Genomic DNA, 27,019 nt, shown 5'->3' with positions numbered 1-27,019 from the left:
TAGTTTAAGACAACAAAAAGGCATGACAGGAGCTTTCAGTTTGTAAAGGACAGAAGTAAGTTGAAGTCTCCTGAGATACTGGGGTTCTAGCATGAGGCTCTCTTGCGGGGCCCCCAGCATCTTTGGGAATGTGTTCCTTGCTTTGGACCCACAGCTACTCTGGATACTCAACTGCAGGCTGATGTTCAGTTCCTTTTCCTTACTTATGTTCTCACTCAGATCTTCATACGCACAGCCTAATTCACTGCGTGGCAGGTGCCAATGGTATAGGGCACGAAGTAAAGGGCTTGGCCAGTCTGTGTTCAGCATGGTGTCCCAGGCCTCGTAGGGCTGCAGGGCTGCCTTCTGGAAGCACCTTTGAGTCCAGCCTCCTTTCCTGCTACAATCAGCTCGTTTCGAGGTATCAGGTCATATGCTCTAAACCTTACTACATTGGCATAAGGAGCCACTGAAAAGGGGACTTTCAGTGTGACAGGGCCACGCAGACCTTTCTTCAGAATGGGATCCATTATATACCAGACTAAATGTATTACCAATGTGCTTCTCCCTTTGCCCTATTCTCAAAGATGACTGCCGCCTTTCAGGTTCTATGAGGCCCAGGCTTACTTAAAGCTTTACTCTTCCAAACAGAAAGTTTATTCGAAATAGATCCTTCAAGTTGTAGAGATTTTTTAAAGAATGAGCATAAAACACTCACATATACTGGAGCACGCTTACTTGATGGGCAGAAACTTACCCCCATATCCATACCTGCTGCCTCCTCTTAGGCTATCAGCTACAAGGCATTGGAGAATGAAAAACTCTGGTCTCTGCCCTTACTGAGACTGTCCTTAATCAGCTTCCATGGGAAGCCAGTCATACCGCACATCTCAGATTTTCTGAAACTTTGACTCAAGGTTTGCAAGGTCAAGTGGAGGAGGCAGGGGGACGACATCAAATTTATTGTACCGTAGCCCTGTTATGATGGGTGTGCAACTCACCATCTGGTCTTGTGGCAGTGCCGGCTGTCTTGGGTCACCAGCCCTGCCGTGGTTGTGCACGGATTTGTCAGTGACAGCAACACTTTTTTTTTTTTTTAAAGCTTTTACATTCCAGCTAGCCAACATACAGTGCGTTATTAGTTTCAGGCATACAACCCAGTGATGCAACACTTACATACAACACTTACGTACACCACTTACATACAACACATATGCACAACATACAACTTGCTCATCACAAGTGCACTCCTTAAGTAATACCTCTTTTAAAAGTGATTTCTATGTGTAGTCTATCTCTTACATTACATTCTATTGAATTTTGGTACTTTGCATTGAATTCTATTCCCACTTTAATAATGTTTAAGGCATTTCTGGTTTTAAGGTCAATTTGCCCTTATCATTGAATTTGTAAGATTTCATAGCATTAAATGAGAAAAAAATGATGTTAGTTACCATTATTTTAGCTCTCCTTCATGAGGCTTTTTCCTTTAATTTTGATTTTACAATGACAGTTATAAATGGCATGAAGAAATTTATCTAAAATATATTCTGCAGCATAAACATTAGGTATTGGACGGCAAATGTATGGATTCAGCTTAGATTTTTTTTGTGTGTGTGATTTTTCTTGTGTTTTTGAAATTATTTTGAATTTACATAAAAGCCACAAAAAGAGTGCACACAGCTATGTGTGTCCTATACTCAGTTCTCCAGTTGTTAACGTTTCTGACCCATCTGAGAAGTTGCAGACGTGGTGCTCTACTGCCCTGTCTTCTTCAGTGTGTGTTTCGTGAGTACAAGGACATTGTCCTATGTGACCACAGGGCAGCCATCAAAACCCGGGAATTAACATTGATCCAGTGCTACCACCTAGACCACAAGCCCTATTCAAACTTCATCAGTGATTTCAACAATGCCCTTTAAGTCCAAATTCAATTCCCAGATCACATATTGTGTTTCTTTGGGCTGTATTTTAGTCTTCTTCAATCTGAATTAGTTTCTCATTATTTCCTTATTTTTATGACCTTGATCTTTTTAAAAAGTATAAGCTGATAACATTATAGAATGTCCCTCAGTTTGGGTTTGATAGTGTCACCTCCTGATGGATGTCCTTGGTGGGCATACCACTGAAGCCATGCTCTGCTCCACTACCTTGTACTAGAAACTATGTAGCACTACTGTCCCTGTGAACTTTGATCTCTTAGAGAAGATTGTATCTACCAGGTTTCTGTACTCTAAAGTTAATAAATATTTTGCAGTTCTCAATCAATAAGTAATTTGTAGGTATTCTGTGGGGAAGTACTTTGAAGCTATCTAAATTCTGTTGATTCTCATTCGTGGTAGTTGTGTTCTATAAAGTCACGTGAACATTGAGTTGGCGAACACGGAGGCATTGCTCTAGGAGAAACACAGGGCTGGATTCCTGTCACAATATAATCATCAGCCAATCAATACATAATCTTGTTTCATGTGTGTTTCTCTTCAAAGATACCTTACTCAACATATATTGTTGATTCATTAACATTGAATCCACCACCAACAGCAGTATAACTCATGCCCGAAAGGAGTGTATCTAACACATGCATTTTCTCTACGTGGCACATCACAGCCTCTTAGGAATGCTAGACAGCATTTCAGCACTATGTCTGGGGGCATTTGAAACAGGGAAATCACCAAAAATACAAAAATGCTAAAAATTTGACACTATCTTATGAAAAGGACACTTGCTTGCAGCATGAGAGCTCACCCAGGAAGACAGAGGGAGAGGCCTCATGCAGTCTTTGCCAAGAAAGTGTGTGTCCAAATTTTTTTTGCCACGTGGTGCATGTCCTTGAATGGCCACCCCTGAGAGTTTTGATTTGGGGGTTACACATAAATTATAGTGAGTGGGCAAATTTGAAAATACTAGATCTGTAAATAATGAAGATTGACTTATCTTGTTTCTGTTAAACTTTCACTAACCACTTTTAGCATCCATTGACCTTAAACTGCTTCATATTTGACTATTTGGGATCCTTCGAACTCTCTTTGGTGTCCTTCCGACATGTCCCCGTCATTCTCTGAGCACTTTACTTTCTTGTTCAACAAGATTTTCCAGGCTCGTCTTGTATTTTCTGTCTCAACTCTGAAGGTAGACATTTCTCCAAGGAGCTCTCCGTTGAGTGGAAAATGGCCCTTAGAAACCACACACTGGGTGTTAGGTGTACTCTTTGCTACTAAGGTGTTACAACTTCTAAGCCATGTAATAGACAGAGTAAGGAAATATGTGTGTGTACACACATTCACACACATGTATCTATCATCTGTCATCTTTATCTATCTATCATCTATAATTATATCTATCAGTCATCTTCTATCTACCCATCGGTCTATCTGTTCATCTGTCCCATGACTTCATATACCATTACCTTCAGTTCCATTCTGATACCTAACTATCCCTTGTCCATATTTGTAAACTCCCTTCTCTGGTCATTAGAAGGCTGACTGCCATTAATCTTAATGGACTGACTTACTCACTCTTCTTGTATTTAAACAAGCTCCCAGCCCCACCAGCTGAAGACCCAAGTCTGTATATCTGGCTCTTTGTTCCTGCAGGGCATGTATGCTGAAGATTTAGCTCCAACAAAGGGAAGGAGGAAGGTGGAAGAAAGGAGGAAGCTAACTTAAAGTTGAATTTCACCTTTTGCTAAATTCTTCTTAAATAACACCAGGTTTTTTTGGATTTTGTTTTATTTATTTATGAAAGAGAAGAACAAATATGACATATATTTTTAGTTAGCATTGAAATTAGAGGCCTATTTTAGCACACGAAATTGGTATAAGAGAAAAATCAGTTTTCTATAACAAGTATCTTTTTTTTTTAAGTTTATTTATTTAAGTAATCTCTACACCCAATGTGGGACTGGAACTCATGACCCTGAGGTCAAAAGTTACATGCCTTTCCACTCTTCTGACTGAGCTATCCAGGTGCCCCTAAAACTAGTATCTTTTAAAACATTTATTTGATACATATGTTATCTTCTTGGATTAAAAAAATTTGTTGTATAATTTCACCAGATGTTTTAGATTCAACAATATTTAGATAGACTTAATTTGAGTCTCCAAATGTTGATAAAAGATCTTCTAATTTTTAAATTTTTAAATCTTATTTATTTATTTAATATTTTATTTTATTTTTTTTAAGTAGGCTCCACACTGTGGAGCTTGAACTCCTGACCGCAAAATTAAGAGTTCCATGCTCTATCGACTGAGCCAGCCAGGCACTGCTCTCATTTTTAATCTTAGATATGACCTTCTGATTTGCATATTTACAAGAGAATATTAGGTAATTTTATGAAGTACTTGAATTATATATTTTTTTCTGGTGTGTTTTTCCATGTTAAAAAATGAAGTATGCATCTTAATTTTTATTTTAAATGTTCATTTAAGCTTTAATGATTAAATTAAAATATAGAACATTAATGTTAATTTACATTTTAAAATGATAGCAAATAGTCTTGACTTCCTAAGTTTTAAATTCTGCTGAATAGGCTATAAATTATAGCTTTAGTAACAAGTTTTGCTTAATTTTTATGAATTGATTTTACTATGTTGTAGCATAAGGTGATAGCTTTTTTTTTTTTTTAAAGATTTATTTATTTTAGAGAGGGAGAGAAAGAGTACACACTCAAGCAGGGAGAGGGGCAAACGGAGAGGGAGAAGGAGAATCTTTAAAAATTTTTTTAAGGATTTTGTTTATTTATTTGACCGAAATCACAAGTAGGCAGAGAGGCAGGCAGAGAGAGAGGGGGATGCGGGGGAAGCAGGCTCCCCACCGAGCAGAGAGCCGTACATGGAGCCAGACCCTGAGATCATGACCCGAGCCAAAGGCATAGGCTTTAACCCATAGGCTCCCAGGCGCCCTGGGAGGAGAATCTCAAACAGAGTCCCCGCTGAGCCTGGAGCTCAATGTGCGGCTCAATCTCACGACCCCCGAGGTCATGACCTAAGTCAAAAATCAAGAGGGGAATGCTTGACTGTCTGAGCCACACAGTCACCCTAGAGAATAACCATTTTGATAACTGCAATGACTGTACAGAAATAATGCAGCTTATCTCTTTCCGTGATACATTCCAAGATATATAAAGATCACATAAATGTTGAGGGAACAGAAGGCAAGCTGAGGGTAAAGCGGAAGCCGATACCCCGCGAACCACACCCCCAACCATGGGATATATGTGACATTCCTCAGGCACTCCTGGCTGCCCTAAAGGAAAAACAGTTAACTTGTAGAGATCACAATCCTGTAAGACCCGAGTCAGTTTATAAATGTCCTAGTGATTTATAAGGAAGAAGTTTTCTTATCAATAGCCTAACTTCCAGAGACAACTCTGTTTCTGAAGAACTAACATCATCTTCCCCTCCATAAAACTGAGGGAGGCTGAGGCAGAGGGAAATGTAAATAAAGTTGAATTTCTTTTAAACCCATAAAGCTCATTGGCAAGGACAGGTGATAGGAGGAGCGTGACATTCCTCCAGGGAACTCCCAATGATCTTACTGTGAATGCCTTACTAAAAGGAAAAACAACCTTAACTTGAGAAATAGCAAAGCCTCTGGTATCCTGTGTGTCTTCTTTAATACATGAAAGTTCTTTCAAACTCTCCCTTTTCCTTATCTCCCCCAACCTCATAGTATATAATCAGCCACCCCTCACAATCCTTGGGCAGCAACTCTTTCTGCCCACGGGTCCTGTCCCCATGCTTTAATAAACCACCATTTTGCACCAAAGACATCTCAAGAATCCTTTCTTGGTCATTGACTCTGGACTTCACCCCACTGAACCTCACCTGTATTCCAAAACTTCATCAATGTGAGTTAACTCACATTATAAACATGCAAAAATGCACAAGAATCTCCCTTTATTTCTCTTTCCCAATCTTATTTCCACTTACAGAATTTCTTGGTGTTGTATATATTGGGAGGTATATAGTCAACCACATATAAATATGTTGTTTTGGTTTGATTTTTACTTTGATATTATGTATATGTATATGTATATATATTTATATACTCATGTATATGTATATTTCTGCAGCAGCTTGCTTTGTTCATTTATAAAAATATTTCTTGGAGTTCCTTTTATGCCAGCACATAGAGCTCTGTATTGTTCTTAGCTACTGCATAGTATTTTATTATGGGGATATGCCACAATTTACTTAAACATTTTCCAGTGACGGACATCTAGTCTTTTTCCTTAAATTTTTGCCATTGTAAATAATGCTGAAATGAAGATACCTAGGCATACATCTTGAAACATATCTATATGTCAAGTTCTGTAAAATAAATGCAAAGACTTGAAGATGAGACTTTTCTCTCTTCCTTGAGAGGCAACTGGGACGGTCCTGAGCCCCCACCTCTGGGGTCTCCTCCTTTTGGAGAGCATTTCTCTTCCTTCTGCAGTCCAAAGTCCCTGGGAGTATCTGAGCTGGTGATCTGACCCGTAAGCCCTTTTAGCTGCATCATTTCCTGTTTCATACTGAGGCTGGAAGATCAAATGATCAGAATCATGTACAGTTCCCCTGCTGTGGCTGTCTTCAATGTGGGTCAGGGCTATGACACTTCAGAAGTGCATTTTCCTAGGGAAATGCTAGTTGAATGACATGGAAACTATAATGTAGGACTGTACTGCAAGTTCTTTGCCCATTTTGTAGACTCTTGGGTTTTAACAAAGAATAACATTGTTTTAATCAATAAAAAATGTGAATAATTTATCTTCAGCAATTTTTAGAACAGGAATTATAGATTGGATTATTTTTGTAAGGTTATTTGTGTATGGATATATATATTTTTTTACTCCTTTTTAAAATTTCCTCCTCCTCGTTGAAAAATTTTTAACAACCCCAAATCTGTTTAATCAAGGGGGTGATTTCTAATCAGTCATCAGGTTGTTCTGGTTTTATTCTCTGTTCAATAAAGTCTTGAATATTGCTGAATGGCTATTTCCAGTTCATTTCAAAAACAATTCAATTTTATTTTCTTTTCCATCCCTTATTTATAACATTCGTTTGTCATTTTTGTCATTTTGTAGACCTACCAAGAGCAGCTGTCAGGATCTTAAGCAACATGACATTCCTTTTTGTGAGTTTGTCATACACAGCTGAGAGTGCCATTGTAACTGCTTTCATTACCTTCATTCCCAAGTTCATCGAGTCCCAGTTTGGTATCCCAGCTTCCAATGCCAGCATCTACACTGGTAAGGCACTGCCGTTAGGGCTCCTTGAAAACATGATCATTTCTGACCACTAAACTAAAATGCAATGAGTGAAGAGAAAGTTCCTTCTAACATCAAAGTGTTAAATAAATTCATTAACAGCTACCTGCTTCCCCTCACCCCCCCTCCGCCGCCCCTGTTTTAGGAGAAGGTCTTTGAATATTTTCTTGTTGACTTGGATTGTGTTACTGTGTGACATTTTTACCAACTGTCTTTTGGAAAGGAAGAACTTTGCATAATTATGTTTTTATGGTTCTCAGTTAAAAAGAAGGAAATAGGCAATGGCATTCAAATTTAGATCTGAATACATCTTTTTATGGTGGCGTGAGTTAAGTTAAAAAAGAATTAAAAATTTTTAAGTGGATAATCTGACTATAGATCAGGTGCATGGTATCAGGATTTCCCCTTCATGAATGTAAACAGATTTTTGATTGAATTAGAGAAGATGGTTGACTTTATAAAGGAAATCTGTGAATTTTGTTTTAGAAGACGTTTTAGGTCTGGGAAAATGATTTTTGGAGACTATGATATGGGTACCCATTGTATGTAGTACTCAAATCTTTTTTTCATAGTAAATTGGGTGTTTCAAAATGCAGGAACCTTAATTCTCTGATATTGGGGGAATTTCCAGTTGCATTATATCATTGTATTTTGGATATATCCTTAGTGGTTTCAAAGATAGTCAAATGCCTGTATCTGCCCAAGGCTCAATTTATTAATAAAATATTACTTAAATAGTTAAGTGGAGATTGATGATAACTTTTCTGATGACTCTGGCTCCTACTTTATCTTCTACATCCACATTCAAACTTAGGAAGCTTGAATTGTCTGGAAATTAACAGACAAAGTTATATTATTATTATGAAAAGAGAAGTTGAGTTGAAATATTTGGGTAATCACTTTGTTCTCTCAATTCACTTTGCACATAAAAAGACATACATTGGGGTTGTGGGTCCATGATCACAAATATTTTCGTAAAGAGTATACTGCTTTGGATTATTGTAATGGTCACCCAAATATATATTTTTCTCTGTTTGTTTTTCAAAAATACATGTTTTCCTTATATTAAGGTAAAATTTACAAATTACTTAAAAGTTTGGTTGCCAGAAAATCTGAACGACACATTTCTAGTTTAATTCTTACACTAACCCTTTGTTTGAGTGACTATTCTTGGTCAGGGAAACCCAAGAGTCGTCTTGTAGCTAGATATGAAGACACACAGCTGATAGATGTAGTCTCAAGCATTTCCCTAACTAAGTTTCACTCTTAGTAAGTGCACTGTCAAGAAGAGTCATAGTCAAATAAATCCGGGACTTGCTGAGTTGAAATGTTACAGAGGTGTTTGCTGTAGGACTCTTCACAACCTCTACCATGCCAGTGTGCATTGTGAAGTTCCCAGACACAGGCTCAAGGTACTGTCTTTCCCAAACTGACTTGACTGTGAAATCCAGCTTTTGAATGGCATCTCTCTTCAGGAGAGATTTTCTTCAGGACACACATCAAGAAACACTGTTGTTCCATCCTGTGTGTCCCTATTCCAGCCAGACTAGGGAGCAGAGCTCTCTGGATCATCCCATCCCCTCCCCCCACCAAAGGCGCCATTTTGACTAAGCAACAGTTGCTGGGGCTGTGGTACAGAACTGAGCTAGGTAGGACTTGAATCATATTGACTAAGGCAATTATTTAATTATGGTAGAGGCAGCAGCTAGACATAAGAATCCTTGTGGAAAAATAGAGCAAAACGTTCAGCTAGACTGGGGTGTTTGGACACGGAGTCCCACAGTAGTGTGGTCAAGGCAGTCGTCACTGAATATGGCCTCCTTGGCTAAGGGGGGTAGAGGTTTGAATAAAATTAGCTCATGGAATTTGTTCATTCTATGTTCCAACATCAGGATTAAAAAAAAAACCAGCATCACACAGTGCCAATTCCATTCTGGTTTTGTCATTGTGGTTTTTTTTTTAAACATTGTCAGTGTGGTTTTTTTAAAAAAGATTTTATTTATTTATTTGACAGAGAGAGATCACAAGTAGGTAGAGAGGCAGGCAGAGAGAGAGGAAGGGAAGCAGGCCCCCTGCTAAACAGAGAGCCCAATGCGGGACTTGATCCCAGGACCCCGAGATCATGACCTGAGCCGAAGGCAGTGGCTTAACCCACTGAGCTACTCAGGTGCCCAGAATAACAGATTTTATTAGGAAAAAAATATTTATTTAGCAAATACCTATTTATTTATTATCTACCTGTTTCTGAGCCACCCAGGCGCCCCTTGTCAGTGCAATTAAAAAAAAAAAAGATTCGGGGCAGAGATTTGTATTTTTAATTTTTAGTTTAATTGAGTCTTTGGTTCTTTTTCTATGCATGTAAGTGACTTGGAGAATTAAGAAATTTATCTGAGCAAGAATTTTAATAAAGTTTTTTTAAAAAGATTTATTTATTTAAGAGGGTGAGCACAAGCAGGGGGAGGGGCAAAGGGAGAGGGAGACAAACACACTCCCCGCTGACGCTGGCTGGATCCTAGGATCCCATGATCCTGAGATCATGACCTGAGCTGAAAAGAAATCAAGAGTCAGACACTTAACCGACTGAGCCACCCAGGTGCCCCAGAATTTTTTTTTTTTTAAAGATTTTTTTCTTTATTTATCTGACAGAGATCACAAGTAGTCAGAGAGGCAGGGAGAGAGGAGGAAGCAGGCCCCTTGCTGAGCAGAGAGCCTGACTCGAGGCCTGATCCCAGGACCCTGAGATCATGACCTGAGCCGAAGGCAGAGGCTTAACCCACTGAGCCACCCAGGTGCCCCAGAATTTTAACATAGTTTTAATTTCTCATCTGACAAAATTTTTGAGTTAAAGTTTTTTTTTTTTTTAATTTAAAAGGATTATTTGGATAAGTACTTTGACCCTCCATAGCCATTTGCTTATACTGTGTCATATGATAGGGAGGAAGCTCCAGACCTATCAGAACACAGGCCTTTGCTCACTTTCTCTCCCATAGCCCTTGAGCATGAGCTCTCACAGAGCTGTGCCCTGTGTGTGTGTGTGTGTGTGTGTGTGTGTGTGTGTGTTAGACTCAAACCAGAACCATAAGTTGTTTTACAGATCTGCCCATGTTTGTATCTATGTAATCGTAAATCCAAGTTCATGTTGCACCTTCCCATGTGTGGTATTTCTGCTAACCCACTTAGGGTCACATTTGTTGACCGAAATGAACTATTTGAAGGTTAGTGTTTTGGAAAAGGCTGAAATGATGGCAAGAGCCCTGAAGGAGGAGGCCAAACAGCCTTGAATCCTGCTACTGCTGATTACTAGGTGTGTGACTTTTGGCAAGCCCTTTTACTTCTTACACTTCAGCTAAAACTGAAGCTTAACCTGTGTCATGAGGACAATAGCTCCCTTGTCTTTGTATGTCAGTGTCGTTGTGAGGATCCAGTGACGTAGTGAGTAGTGATTTGTTTTGAATCTTCTCTAACTTCAAATGGGCACAACAATATAAATTGAAAAACACAGCTTGATCATATATTATAGGAAAGGAAATTTTCATTGAAGATGTTGCTCGTAGCCTCTTACATTTGAAGTCATGGTGCTTGAACAGGTCTGAGAATGAAACCTCTATGATAATAATGGTTATAAGAAAATAGCTGCTGACTTTACTGAGTGTTTACTAAGTAGAAGACCCTACCCATGCTCTTTCATTTGGACATGACTTAATCCATTAACCAATGGCTATGTAGTAGGTGTTCTTGATTATGCCCATTTTCCAGATGAGGAAACAAAAGTCTAGGGACATGCAAATAGTTAGAGCCTGGAAGCTAGTATCTTAGAGTATATAAAAATCCCTATGTGATTTTTATTGAAATATTATTATAGGTCTGTGCTATTTTATTATTTCCAGGCAGTTAAATTTTTTTTTTTTTTACTATTTCGGAGAAACAGTATTCTAAGTTTCAACCTCCATCACACACACACACACACACACAAACACACACACACACACACCACTGAACTATGGTCAAGAATACACCTTTGCTTTCTTGGGGTCCTGCCCTTGTGTGTATGGAATTATAAAGGGTTAGATGATAGTTTGTCTTGGGAGTTTGTCTTGGAGAATTCTATTTTGCTTTTCATTGGAGAATAATCAAAATACTTATTTCTTTGGTAAGGGGATTAGGTTGGGATGTGATTTTTAAAAATGACTATCATTTTTAATGTTGTCTAATTAACCAAATATTTGCCATCTGTCTTTAGCTGCTGATTTGGGGGTTGTTTTTGATGAGGTTCAAAGCAGTCCCCCTGAACTCAGACTGCAGCCTCTGGGAGTCACCGCATACTTGGAAGCCAGAGAGACATGCACATGCTTTGATTTGCTCCATTCTTCTGCTTTTCTGTACCAGTTCTTTAATTTTATAAGAATAGTTTTTAACAATACCTTTTTGTACTAATTTTGTAAATGTATACATAGATTTTTTTAAACATTAACATTAAACTTTTAAGTGCAAATAGATCATATTAAGTATGGCTACCTTTGGCATCACTGTCCACTTCCAAGGTCAGGCAGTGACCTTGGACTCCACAAGGCGTGGGCGGGCACTGAACGCGATGTGCTTCGGGAGAGGAGAGGAAGGTCCTTACAAACCAATATCCTGCAGCAGCTGCTCGCATCTTCTCACTTCTATACTTTTAAACAATCTTGGGATAAATAGAGGCTATTAGGACCTAAGAGTGACAATTACAGGCTCTTTGTCTTTTGGGCAGAAAGGTATTTATTACACTAAATTACATGTGTTTTCCTTTGGTGCTAATTAGAACTTTTGTAGAAGGTTATAGTGGACATTAAGTCAAGATACTCAGATTCTTTGTATTTGTTGATTAGCTAGCTAATTTAAGGCATGTTTGAGTGCCTACCATGTGCCAGGTTCTAAGCCAGTGCACTGATGGTGATGGTTAAACAGGGTTTAATTGCTTAAGAAGGCTCAGAGGCCCCAGAGTGACAATGCTTACACATGAGTACTCTGTGACAACAGCACTCAAGGGAAAATGTATTTCCCAGTCACAGACCATCTCTGAAGGGCATGGCAGGACCCATGTCCTCTCTTATATCTGGGACCACTGACAGATATTGGGAATACCCAGGAAGCAGAGCTCAAAGCGGAGTCTCAGTGGGTGTTACAAAGTACTTTTGTAATACTTTTTATATTTTAAAATATATTTTTAAAGATTTTATTTATCTGAGAGAGAAGGGGAGTGAGAGCATGAGCAGGGGGAGAGGCAGAGGGAGAATCAAGTTCCCTGCTGAGCAAAGAACCCAAACATATATATATCCCTCCTACCCACCCCCACCCAGAAAGAGAAATCACAAGCAGAGGGGAGGGGTAGAGGGAGAAGCAGACTCCCTGCTGAGCAGGAAGCCCGATATGGACTTGATTCCAGAACCCTGAGGTCACGATCTGAGCCAAAGGCAGACACTTAACCGACTGAGCCATCCAGGCTCCCTAGAAAACAATAATTTGGACTGGAAGGAACTCTATTGATTTCTTCCTTTTCTAAAATCTTAGATTATGTCATTTTTTTTCTAAAGCCACATGCACCAAATAAACTTATTCTTACATTCCCCATAGAGTTGTATTATTTTCTTAGAAGAGGATTAGTTATTAACCAATTAATTTTCTATGATATTTTTGGTAATGTTGCATCACCACCAACTTTAGCCATGTCTAGCATCAGCATGATCTGTTTTTCTTTCTGTGGGTGTCCTGATGTAATCCACAGACAGACTTCTCTTTGAATCCCTGATCTGTCATTTAACTAAATGTGTGATTTTAGCCAAGGCATTTCACCACTCTGTTTCTCATCTGTACAATGTGAGTGATCATATCCCAGGGCTACTGAAATTAAAAAAAAAATGAAATGAGATAATTCTATTTTAAAGCATTTGGTATCTGGTAGATGCTCAATAAAATTTTATCTGTTGTGAAACAGTGTTAAATTTAAATTCATGTTAAATAGTTTCTTTAGATTTTCTGATTTAGAACAAATTTTGTATTAGTCTAATTTAGAGTGGTAACTCAAAGCTGTTTTGTTACATTCCACCTGTTAAAAAAAGTAACAAGTTCAAATGAAATTATAAGGAGGCACTTTTTTAGTCTTGATCATAAGAGTAAAATAGCGTAAACTTTCTGGAGCTAGAGAAAGCCAGAAGGTGCTGGAAAGGATGTTCATATCACAATGTATCATGGACCTCTGTCTCTCTCTGTCTCTCTTGCTGAATCTCTCTCTCAGTTGCTCTAAGTCAACTCACCAAGTGATCAGCCTCCTGTTTGGTCAGTTCTCCAAATGCCCATTATTTCTTTTAATTCTTTGCCTTTGTTTACTAATTTTCAGAATAAAAATTTATATTCTATGAAATCTGTAGAGTCACCGATAAATTTAAAGATATATTACCACAAACTCGTGGCTACTTATGTTTGATGTGCTTTCATCTTTAGCGGTCAGTATTCTGTTTGATGCTGCAGTTGTCCACTATCTAGTCACTGGGAGCCATTTCAAGTCAGCACCTGTGTCCTTGGGCACCCACCTTGGTAGTCTTTGATTTCCCACAGGACAAAATACGACTCACTTACCTTATGTTTCCTGCCCTAGACTTGGGATCAGTCATTTCTGCCAGCAACTGTGTTTCCTTTCAGAGGAAAATGGTATTTGGAGATCACCGTCCAGACAGTAGGTTCTCTCATGGCTACAAGGTTGTCATGGATGCTAGACCTTTTTTTTTTTAATAAAAAGAGAAAAACAGATTATGAGGTTATACTGATATTTTTGCTTCAAACTTAAGATTTCAGGTTATTAATGAACTTCTTTGATATTATACTATATCTCTTTGCTCTAATTCTATAAATTGTTTTTCCTAATGACTATAAAATAATTTATCCAAGTGTGTATGTATGAGTATGTGTATTATAGTTTCAAACCAAGTATCAGTATCATTACCAACCATGAAATATGAAATGTACTTTTAGACTAAGTGGTTCTTTTGTCTGCAGGCTTTCTCTTATGGCTATGTAAAATCCTGTGACCTAAAGTTATTTGAAATGATTCTTCTCTGGTTATGCCAGCCACCAGACAAGCACTGGAATTTATTTGCTTTTAATTTGTTTTCAGTTTTTAGGGATTATTTTATTTTTATATTTTTAAGTTAATTTAAAAAATCATGTAATGCATTTATATGATTTGAAAATCAGAATCCTAAAACAAAGAACATTCAAAGAGGTCCTGCTTCCATCCAGTTCTCTCTCTCCCTCCATAGGCAACATTTTCTGAGTTCATTCTTTTTGCTTCTTTTTGAATAGGTAGGTAAGTATGTGGAGGCATGAGGGTGGCTCATTCGGTTAAGTGCCTCACGTTGGCTCCAGCTGTGAGGATGTGATCTCTGGATTGTAGAATCCAACCCTGTGTCTGGCTCCACGCTCGGCAGAAGTCTGCTTGTCCCTCTCCCTCTCTGTCTGCCCCTCTCTTGTGCTGTGTCTCTCTCTCTCTTTCAGATAAATAAATAAAATTTCTGAAAATAAATAAATAAATAAAATAATTAATTAATTAAATAATGCAGTATGCACAATACATACATCAGTATTTTGTATGAGTATCTCTCCTTTCTTCCCCCGGGGTTGGATCCTGTAGTGTAGCAGCCTGAGTCCCACTGTATGGAAGTATCATAGTCTATTTGGTCCCTTATTTGAGGACATTGATTTTTCCCCCATTCTTTTGCTATAATGACACTTATCATGAGCTATATAAGTAATTTCATACTAATAACCCATTTGTCCCATATACTTATTTTCTTTTTGACGATTTAATGTAATTGTCCATCTTTCAGTGAGCCTTTATCCCGGCGGAGAAGCCGATTCCAGACAGGAGAGGGAAACAGAGAGCTAGTGAACTTGTCAGTCTTCACCACCGCCCCCCCCCGCTGCCCCCCAAAAGGCTTAGAATTTTCCCTCCGGTTGCTACAATGATCTAAAGAGAGAATTTTGCTGAAAGTTCTTTGAAAAATCCATGCAGCTTTTGGGACTCCAAATGAAATTGGAGTCTTTCCTTCAGTGTGCGTCTTTGCTATGAGGGTGAAAGCAGGGCTTTTGTTGGGTTTCCATTCTTCGCTAGGTGCAGCGATACAAAGAGGCCCTTTGGTGCATTGTTGGCTGCTCTTGCTGCAATACTACTTTGTGCAGTTTGCAGTGGATAAAACAGGTAGATAGAACAGTTTTTGTAAGCTGTATACCCAGCAGGCCATAATACAGGTCCATAATACAGAGATTGAGCTGGTCCTCAGAGAAGCTGCACACATTTTAGAATTTTTATTGTACAAATTCTCTCTCTTCCAACTTTTTAAAAAAAGATTTTATTTATTCATTTGATAGACAGAGATTAAAAGTAGTCAGAGAGGCAGGGAGAGAGGAGGAAGCAGGCCCCTTGCTGAGCAGAGAGCCTGACTCGAGGCCTGATCCCAGGACCCTGAGATCATGACCTGAGCCGAAGGCAGAGGCTTAACCCACTGAGCCACCGAGGTGTCCCCCTCTTCCAACTTTTTATGCATTGGGTAAGACATATAGTATGATGATTAAGAGGATCAGTTTTAGAGGGAGACAGATCTTGTTGAAATTCTTGCTTATCCTTTTAATCCATCCAACCATCTATCCATCCATTCATCCACAAATATTTACAAAGCTTCTGCTATGGGCTTGGCATGGTGCAAGATCTAGAAAAGCCATGAGGAGAACACAGAGGTATTCTGCCCTTAAGGATCTTGCAGTGTAGTGACCCTATTAGGCTGCCCATGTCCCCAGACAAGTTCATTAAGTCCTATGAGTGTTAGAGATCGTGAGGATTAAGTAAGGAAATGTAGATTGTGTGCTTGGTGCAGTGTTTGGGAATTAGCCAGTAGGGATAACTGAATACTCCATTTATGACATACTCTCAAGAGGGATATCTAAGGCACAAGAGTGAAGGCAGGACTTAGGGCAGGTGGAAACATTAATAGCAGAGGTTATCTGGGGGCAATGGATTCAAAGAGTAAAAAGAGAGGTACAAAGTGTGACTAACAGGTGGCTCAGTCGGTTAAGTGTCTGCTTCCAGCTCAGGTCATGATCCCACCCTTCTGGGACTGAGTCCCGAATCGGGCTCCTTGCTCACAGGAAGCCTGCTTCTCCCTCTGCCTGCTGCTCCCCAAGCTTGTGTTTCTCTCTCTCAACCTCTCTCTTTCTCTGACAAACAAATAAATAAATACATCTTAACAAAAAAAATAACAGATAGCTGGAAGATGAAAGAGAAGGCAAAAGATTCGATACTAAGGTGATCGATCAGCTAAGGGATTATTTCATCTGAATTGAGGGAAGCTTAGAGACACAATGTAATTCTTAAGTACACTTGCTTTCCAAGTGTAACACATGGAACAGGAAACTGATTTCAGCTGAGTCAGTGTTGAGCTAGCGGTAAATCTTGATATCTGTGATTTAGTCTCCACTTATTGTTCAACCTCAAATACGTCTATTTTTCACAACTCTTACTGTGGGAAAAGACATTTTAACTGTTTTAATGTCATATATTTGAACACGCTGCAGGGAAGTGTCAGACGACCGAATCTCTCAATTAACGGAAATGTTTATTTCACTTATTTTTGATGATTACTGGTCCTTATGTCTGGGATTTGTTTCCCATGCATACCCACCTGTGTGTTCATACACGGAGAAAAATGAGGACAGACATCACTTACAAGGGCTTCTCTGGGCTCAGAGGACATTCAGTCCAGTTTTCTCTACATTTTTGTGTCTACATTCATTGCCCCTTGATGATCACTGATGTTCAGAATGGCCCAGAAGCCCCTTGAGAGCCTTAGCCATCAAAAATAATATATTTCGTTCACAGAGCAGGATTTATTTATGTACAAAAGTTGAGAAAGATTAGGGAGCTTTTGAAAAGGACTGAAAACCCATGGGAGAGAGTGAAATGTCTGGACCAGATGTAAGTGCCTTTCTGCTGCTCCACCCAATAGATTTGATGAGTGAATGACTGTAAATATTAATTTCTCTGGTCCTCAGTTCTCTCCTTGAGTGAAGGATTGAATTAGACAACCTTTCTTCAAAGATCAACTAGCAAACATCCCACCACCTCTCCGTATCCACCCCCCGAGCCAACCCTGCAAAATCCTCTGATTTTTGTGAACAACTTCTTTTTCTAGACATTCAAGTTCGTCAATGTTTTACTGTTTTGCTTTGGTATATGTAAGGTGTTGTAAGATGTATTTTCTGGCAGTTAAAGTTAAAATCATATAATATTATATTTTTCCTTTTCTCCTTTGTTGTGTGTGATGGAACTGAGGTTGAATTACTACACTTTTTGCTTTTTGGGGGGCGGGGGGAGTATCAAGGAATAAGGTAGCTTGAAGATCAATTATTCTCCTTTTGAGAACTCAGGAACTTTTTACCAGGCATGATCCCATTTTGGCAGGTCCATACCTTGCTAAAGTGAGGTCATCCCCAAATGCTTTGTATTGGGCCAATTGTTATAAGGTAAAGGATATGGATTTTGGAGTCAGAGGGTCTGGGTTCAAGATCTGCCTCTGCCACTTATTATCTGTGTAACTTTGCATGAGTTAGGTACTTTCTTTGGCCTCAGTTTTACTAGTTGTGAAATGATATAATCATAACCATTTTGTAAGGCTGTTGAAGTTTTAAAAAGTTTTAAAATTACTTATTCTATAAAAGGCACAGCCTAAGGAATTCAGTTAATGATATTGTAATAGCATTGTAATGGGACAGATGGTAGCCACACTTGTGGTAAACATAGCAGAGTGTATAAACTTTCCAAAACACTAAGTTGTACACTTAAAACTAATGTCTCATTGTGTGTCAACTATGCTTAAGTAAAAATTTTAAAAAATACTTAAGTGTAAAGAACAACATCAATATTAATGGAATGACCTTGGCTTTCCTCTCTCTCCTCATCCAATATTCCATCCTCTATAATAGGACAGAAGAATCAGGACTATTATGGAAAGAGATGAGGAAGAGAGGGCACAGAGTGTAATATTATCCCAGTTTTATAGATAGATAAGTAGAGGTAGAAGCTCTAATTCTTGGCCCACAGGTAGTGACATCCTGGAGCTAGAGATGAACCATTCTGACTCCCAGCTCACACCACCATCTCTCATTTCCTCAGAGATGCTGTCTGTCATAAAAATCACACCCAGAGTCAAAGAAGATCTTAGCCCTTGAGGATGGCCAGGGTATGGTTATTACCACACAGATAAGGAAATACCTTACCTTTTTCAACTAAACAGTAAAACAGGAGCTTAAACATTATTAGAAGTTGAAGTAATGTCCTTTAGTAACCTGAAGCATCTCATGATGTTCCACAGAAAATTTACTTCACTCTCAGGCTCAGCTTCCCCTTGTGGCAACTGTTCATTGGTTAGAAGGTAAAACATGGGGCTATTTGGGTTTGTTACCAATAGTTAATGTTTTCAAGTCACTGTACTGAACATTTTTTTATATCTCTATTTACAATAAAGATGAGTGTAATTTGTGTTGGTGTTTTGACTAAAGTGGATGTTTAGAAACATTATAGGTGCATGTTTCTCTTACCTAGGCAAGGAATAATTTGTGTATTACTGTTTTATATTGAGTAGTTCAGTATTGTTTTGTAACATCTTCCTTCAATTTGTTTGAAATATATTCTATATAAATGTGGAAATGCAATTGAGCTTGGTGGAATTATCCAGTAATGAAGTAGGTAGAGTAGGACAGCTATATAAATAAATATCCATAGATTTTCCAATAGAACATCTGTATGACATTACAAGTTCTTTTTTTTCCTACTGCAGCCTTGCTCTCCGATATAGTTACTCATGTAATCAATGTGTTGGTGGTTATAGTTACAAGATTTTACACAGACACACACACCATACACACACACACCCACCCACACACACACACACATTGACATTCAGTGTATATATTGAACAGTCATCAGCCTTAACTTTGCTAAGCAAAACATTCTTTATGTTAATTGAAGAATATTTGGGAGAATGTTTAAAATGTTAAAGAAAGACAACTTTACAAGTTTTCCAAAGTACCACCGAAGCATCAAGCGCATTTTCAGTGCTGACAACTAGTAAAAAAGATAAATCTTGTTTGTCTTTAGATCGGATTTCCAAGAATCTCAGAAAAAGGTGCCAGTGGAAGTTTTGTGTTCAGATAAAATATCTACCTGGGGAGGATTTTGCTTCATGGTATATGCTCCCAGCCTGTCTTAGGATCATGACCTGGGGAGAGTAGTCACTGTGAAGTCACTGAGTAGTTTTGAGTGCCTACCATTTAGCAAACTACACTGATGGGCATTATGATGCATATGAGGATGAATAAAAGGAAATAATATAATTAATAGTGGAAATAAAATAGAAGAAATAGTATGCAATGGTTTCATATTATAGAGACCTTTGAGTCTCTGGTAGAGGAATTTTTAGAGCAACAGGTAATTAGAAAATATGGGAACAACTTTTTAAAAAAAAATTATTTGTCAGCGAGAGAGAGAGAGAGAGAGAGAGAGAGAGAGAGCGCACAAGCCCGGGAGTGGCAGGCAGAGGGAGAAGCAGGTTCTTTGCCAAGCAAGGAGCCCATTGTGGGATCTGATCCCAGGACCCTGGGATCATGACCTGAGCTGAAGGCAGATGCTTAACTGACAGAACCACCCAGGTGCCCAAGCCTCTGTAATTTAAATGTGTATTTATGGGAGTGTTAGCCTCATATAAATTTAGAAAAGGCATTGGATTTAGAATCAAACAAGCTTAGGCGTTGCTTCGGCATTAACAAGCCATTGACCCAAGTCATGTATCTTCTCTTCTTTCTCTCTCTTTTGTCATCCATAAAATGAGGGAGTTGAAGAAAGAGATGATCTCTGAGCTCCTATATTAAGTTAGGATTAAAATTTTCAGAGAATATCAGAGACTGAAAATAACAGAAGTTTAAGCAAAATAGATTTTTATTTCACTCTCACACACAAAAATTCTGGACATAGGCAGCTCAGGGTTGGTGAAGTGACTGCAGTCACTGAGACTGTTTCCAATTTCTGCTCCATCTGGACTCTTGTCCTCCTGGTCCAAAGGAGAGCTCTAGCTATCACCTCTACATTCATAACAGTGGAGTAGAAGGAGAGGGGAAGAAAGGTACCACTTTTGTTTTCCTCACAGTGGCCAGAACTTATCACATGGTCATATCCAGTGGCAAGGGAGTCTGGGAAATGTAGTCTGTATTCCAGACAGCCATAACCCATGCTATTACTTTAGAATAAGAGTCTTGGGTTACATGCAGCCTGCTGTTTTTTTGTTTGTTTGCTCGTGAATAACATTTTATTGAAGCATAGCAGTGCTTATTTGTTTACACAAGACTTTGACTACTTTAGCACCCCAACATTAATTGTCACAGGCACTGTCTGACCCATAGAGTGGAAAATATTTATGACCTGGTCTTTTATAAAAATAGATAAATAAATAAAACTTGCCACTAATAGGGGACTACTAGTGTTTCTAGAAGAAGAAAAGGTAGTCATCGAGGAATAAGTAGGAATCTCTGTCATAGCTCACAAATTCTGTGGTTCTATGATAAACAAATAGGAAACCCAAACAATTAATTTCATATAATATAGGAATAATTTTGAAAATCTTAATAAACACATTATATGCTAAAACGTATTAGTAAATATTGAAACACAAAGTTCTTTCTTGCTGTAACAGGTTGAAACTTGAGTTAAACCTGTTAAATTGTCTTCTTTTTTATTCTGTCCACCTCCACATCTTATAGTGGTAGCTTTCATTTCCAGCCCAGTTGTCTCAGATGTTGGCTACTCCTCTCCAGCTTTGAGTAAAAATTTACTTTATTAGGCAGGTATCTTATATAGCCTTCATCTTGGTGAAAGTAAAAATGTGAAAAGATAAAGGGCTACCTTTGATCCTGGTGAAAGCCCCCCACCCCCCAGTGTAATATCTGGATCTGATAGTGAACGAGTGACATCACTGTGAGAGGGTCCATAGCAATTAGTTGGGAGGTACGTTGCATTGACTGTTGCTACACTGTCATTTTTTCTTTTGCTGGTTCACATGTCATTTGGGGTGAAACTTAAAATATTTATTGCATTTTCTTATTCTTTTAGCTTTTCTTCTTTTTTATTTTAGAAGAGTTTATTTATTTATTTGAGAGAGAGAGAGTGTGAGTGGAGGGAGGGGCAGAGGGAGAAGGAGAGGGCAAGAATCTCAGGCAGGCTCTACTGAGCCTGGAGCTGGCATCAGGGCTTGATCTTGTGACCTTGAGATCATGACCCGAGTCGGAACCAAGAGTTGGACGCTTAACCAATTGAGTTACCCAGGGACCCCTCTTTTAGCTTTTCAAGATACATTAGTGTCTTCCTAAAAGAAATTTTATTTGAAAATGTGTGATTTTATTATTCAAAACTAAGAGTAGATAAGGTCTGAACAATAAGGGAAAGAGACTATTGGTGTTTTGCTGAGAGATTTAAAGATGGACCAGTTGGTGGTGCTTGTCGTCACATTAGGAAGGCACATGAGAACCATGTCATCTGTTTGTTTTCTAGTGCTTTCTACCCAAGGCCTCCTTTAAAAAAGTTGATTAATTTATGGATTTCTGGAGGCTGAGTTCTAATAGAGTAGGTTTTGTGTCCTCCAAAGCTGCTCAGACCATTAGATTATGAGAGTATGTTTCTATTTATAAAACTTATTTTGTCGGTATTATTACCTGGTGGAATTATGCATGTCTTTTGAAACAAAACATCTTTAGGTGAAAAGTACAGAATATATTACACTGATTGTTTTTCTTCCCTCTTTTTTTTTTTAAAATTTCATTTATTTATTTGAGATCACAAGTAGGCAGAGAGGCAGGCAGAGAGAGAGAGGGGAAACAGGCTCCCTGCCGAGCAGAGAGCCCAATGTGGGACTCGATCCCAGGACCCTGAGATAATGACCCGAGCCGAAGGCAGAGGCTTAACCCTCTGAGCCACCCGGCACCCCTGAAATGCAAACAACACAGAATAGCCAAAACAATCTTGATAAAGACAGGTTGGAGGACCTAGATTTCTTGATTCCAAAACTCAATAAAAAGCAATAATAACCAAAACAGTATGGTACTGAGTTAAAGCAAACATAAATATCAGTTGAATAGATTTGAGAGTCCAGAAGCAAACCCATACATCTGTGATCAACTGATTTTTTGACAATGATGCCAAGACCATTCTATGAGGAAAGAAGAGTCTTTTCAAAAAATGATGCTGGGATAACTGGTCACATGCAGAAGAATGAGGTTGGACCCCTACCTCACACCATATATAAAAAATAAACTCAAAATAGATCAAAGGCCTTAACGTAGAAGATAAAATTATATAACTCTTAGAAATAAACATAGGCATAAATCTTTGTAACCTTGGATTAGACAATACAACCAAAGGAAAAAATAGGTAAACTGGATTTTCTCAAAATTTAAAACTTCTGTACATCAAAGGACACTATCAAAAAAGTAAAAAATGATCCACAAAATGGGGGAAATATTTGCAAAATATATATCTGATAAGGGACCGATATCTAGAATATATAAAGAATTCATACAACTCAGGGAGCCTGAGTGGCTCAGTGGGTTAAAGTCTCTGTCTTCAGCCCAGGTCATGATCTCAGGGTCCTGAGATCGAGCCCCACATTGGGCTCTCTGCTTGACAGGGAGCCTGCTTCCCTCTCTCTCTTTGCCTGCCTCTCTGCCTACTTAAAATCTTAAAAAAAAAAAAAAAAAGAATTCATACAACTCAATAATAAAAGAAAAATAAACTAATTGAAAATTGGGCAAAGGATCTGAATAGACATTTCTCCAAAAAAGATATACAAATGGTCACATGAAAAGATGCTCTACCTCATTAGTTATCAGAGAAATGCAAGTCAAAAGCACAGTGAGATACAGCTTTAAACCCACTCAGATGACTATCATCAATATTATCTGTGATATTAACAATTGAAGATTGGAAGAAATTGACACTCTCACACACTGTAGAAATGTCAAATGGTGTACCCACTTTGGAAAACAGTTTGGCACTTCCTTAAGCTAGAGTCACCATATGATTCAGAAATTCCGTTTCTAGGCATATATCCAGGAGAAATGAAACATATGTTTGCATTAAAACTTGAACATGAATATTCATAGCAATATTATTTATAATAGCCCAAAATAGGAACAACCCAAATGACCATCGATTAATGAATGAATAAATCAAATGTGATGTATCAGTGCAATGGATTATTTGGCCATAAATAGGAATGAAGTACTAATACATGCTATAATACGGATGATCCTTGAAAACATTAGGCTAAGTGACAGAAGCCAGACAGAAGTATTGTATGACTCCATTTATATGAAATGGCTAGGATAGGCAAATCCATGGAGACTGAAAGTAGACTAGTGGTTGTCTAGGGCTGAGGGAGGAAATGGATGTGATCGCTAATGCATACAGAATTTCTTTTGGAGGGTGATGAAAATGTTCTCACAATGATTGTGAGATTGGTTGTATATCCCAAATTATTGAATTGTACACTTAAATAGATGCATTGCATGGTATGTTAATTATAGCTCAAGGAAGCTGTAAATCAAAAAAAAAAAAAAAAAAAAAGAGGAACAGAGTATTCAGATTGGTGAGTTGACTATGTTTATCAAATGGTTGTTCTGGTCCTCCTCAAGAAATTGGTAAGATTAAAACAGTTTCTAAGAAGCAAATCTCCACTCGGCCCTCTGGGGGTAAGGGCATTCTAACAAGTACCTTTAGGTGTTTAGAAGTTTGTCTCAAAATGTCATATAAATAGAGTTTTTAAAAATCTGCTTGCTTCTCCCAGGGGAGGGATAGCTTTGTCAGACTTTTGTGGCTCAGCTATTAGTGGGCGAAATGACAGTCAACCATCCTCGATGGGAAAACTCCGAGAGCTGCTGGGTTTGGACAACAATGGAAAGGAGAGAAGTTGAAAACTGCTGACAGAAAATGGATCTTGCCCACAGGGCCTCTGAAGAGGCTTTGCCTTTGGCACCAGCCCACATCTGTAGGCTTTGCCTCTGTGAACGGAAACTAAGTGCAGTAACCCAACACCAGGGTCTTTGCTTGAGGCTTATTTTGATAACTGAAAAAATCACCAAGACTTTATTATTCTCCTGTGAAATTTCCTCTGCAAGAGGCTTTTTCCTCCTTTGCAGTAATTTGGTTCAAGCTTTTGCTATTTCGCCGTTAAGTTGCCCAGAGCTGGTGAAAAATGGAAGTAAACATTTGATTTTTGCATTTCATCATTTCAAGTTGTTTTTGCCCTCTGTGGTTTTATTGCCTCGATGCAGAAAACACTTAGGTTTCTAAGCCATAAAAGATGAAATATTAATTTGATTTGATTTTCGAATCCCTTTCATGATGCAGCTTGGCATTGGCTTTTATGTATTATAGTAGCCAGCCAGAGCTTTGCAAAAACCTGAAATGAAAATTGTGGTTGTTTTCTCTCCTGAATGTACCTTTTTTCTACCTTTCCTTCAGTCAGTGCTCTCGAGACCTTGAATCCCCGACATTGGGAATCTTGTATTTCCCTCCAGTTACCACACACAGTCTCCCTGTGTTGGCGGAATTGAAGAAAGTGTTATTCTGGGTGAATGAACCCCCTTCGCCTTAGTGGAAATTAAATATGAGCTTTATATTGGTGTCTCCATGAGGAAGTCATGGAGGCGGAGGCCTTTGGAAGCATGTATCCCATTGAAAGCCTTTATTGGTAATTCCAGCAAGGCTGGGCTAGAAATTTCAGAATTCTCTATTGGTTAGCTGCAGGTGGTCCCATCTGAGCCACACTGTGGCTGTCACCAGGTACTTGAAGAGGAAGCTGTGGTCGGAGAGGACTGCTTCTGGCACCTTGTCCTCTAACTGAAGCTACAGACGGGCAAAACATGAGACAGGCTGTCGGCAGCAGCCTCGTGTAAGGCTAGCTACACTGCCAGCTTATCTGCCTCTGGAGAATTCTTTTTTTCTTTTTTTAAAATTTAATTTAAAAAAATTTTTTATAAACATATAATGTATTTTAATCCCCAGGGGTACAGGTCTGTGAATCGCCAGGTTTACACACTTCACAGCACTCACCATAGTGCCTCCGGCGAATTCTTAAAAGAACTTCTTCCTTCCGGCCCGTAGGCTTCTCTTCAGGAATTGGTGGCTGTTCAGTTTCATACACGTGGGCTGCTTTTCTTAATCCAGCCAAACAGGGCATGGTACCCCTACTTTATAATTTGACTAAATGTTAGGTTATGAAATATTATGGATTTAATGAAAAACTGTTCTCTGCTTTAAAACGGCCACTGAACTATAATATATATATTCATTATAATATATAATGATATATATTCATTATAATATATAATGATATTATAATATATAATATATAATGATATAATATATAATATATAATGATATATATTTATTATAATATATAATATATAATGATTATATATAATATGTAATGATACACCTAATCATGGTTTGTGAAGGGATTTCTGACATTTTTCACAAGAGTGGTGTTGAGATACTAAAGAGAAAGAGATGTATTGTGCTTTTGTGATATTTTGTGGACTTATGTATGGTTTGTGAAAATGTCTGCTTATATTCTCAGGGCATTTAAAATTTGCTATAATTTTAAAAGTTTGCATTTTTAAAATATTCTCTTCTTTTAGTCTCCTTTTGTTCTTTTATTCCTTGATATTTATTTCCCATAAGAAAATGTTTGCAAGGAAAAATAGAAGCTTAAAAGGGTAAAATAATCTACCCTGGGTGATTGGAAAAACCTTTGTTTTGTATACGATTACAAGCATAGTCTTTGGAAAAGCTAAATGAATTTGAGTTTGTTTCCCTGCTCTATCACTCATTAGATATTTCTGTGATGTGGAAAGAAGCTGCATTCCTTCCAATCCAAGACACCATTAATTGTAAGATGCTCCATGATTTTGAGTTATTATGAAAGGAAAATGTTTTTAATTAGATTATGACATGAGTAAGATACCTTTGATTGTGAGACAGTTCTGTTTCAAAGCAATTTGAAATCCATACAATTCTGAGAATGAGATGGCATACTCTATGTCAGTGTGTGGCATATAGTCTATACGTGTGTGTGTGTGTGTGTGTGTGTGTGTGTGTGTGTGTGTGTAAAAAGAGAGGGAGAGAGGGAGAAAGAGAAAATGAATGAATGAAAATGAACCCGACTAGACTTCCTTCTTTTCTGGATATCCATGCTGCTTTCTCTTCCCCTTCCCCGTGCCCAGCTGCTTTTCCCCAAGGTAGCAGCAGAACCTCCAAGTCATAATAGCTTACAATTATATTTTTACTGACTGATACATAGTTTTACATTTATGAGCCCTTTCTTTTTCAACTTAAGTAAGGAGAACTTTGGATGTGAAATACATAAAAGGGATCAGTGAACTTAGAGAAAAGAGCATTGAGGACATCTAAGATTTTGAGTTTTTAGTTCACCGCATTCTGCACCACTGTGACTTCACAGTGATTTCACAGAGAGAAGAGTTCTCAGAGGGCTGCTGACATTACGTGCTTTGTCACCGTTAGTGGCCTGGGAGTTAAATTTTTGCTAATAATGTTCAATTCAGAATTTTGATAATAGTGACATTTTCCAGACATCATTTAGTGCCTGCCAGTTTTAAACTGATATTAGCAGCTTATTTTGGTCTCAAGTTAGATTTTAGATT

General features: G+C 38.3%; 1 protein-coding gene across 2 annotated transcripts in view; it reads left to right on the top strand.

Annotated features, from left to right (window-relative positions):
- SLCO5A1 (solute carrier organic anion transporter family member 5A1) overlaps window positions 1–27,019 on the top strand; it is a 137,919-nt gene that overhangs the window by 77,195 nt on the left and 33,705 nt on the right. The window contains exon 5 of one of the 2 annotated variants that reach the window (XM_032316596.1): window positions 7,046–7,210. The exons of the other annotated variant lie outside the window; for it this stretch is intronic. Within the exon in view, the coding sequence (XP_032172487.1) occupies window positions 7,046–7,210 (165 nt within the window). The remainder of the gene's footprint in view (window positions 1–7,045; window positions 7,211–27,019) is intronic. 2 annotated transcript variants of the gene reach the window in all.

The sequence above is a fragment of the Mustela erminea genome, chromosome 16, assembly GCF_009829155.1.
Source record: "Mustela erminea isolate mMusErm1 chromosome 16, mMusErm1.Pri, whole genome shotgun sequence".
Classification (NCBI taxonomy): Eukaryota; Metazoa; Chordata; class Mammalia; order Carnivora; family Mustelidae; genus Mustela; species Mustela erminea.
Note: the sequence above shows the minus strand (reverse complement) of the source record. Positions and strands in the feature narration are given on the sequence as shown.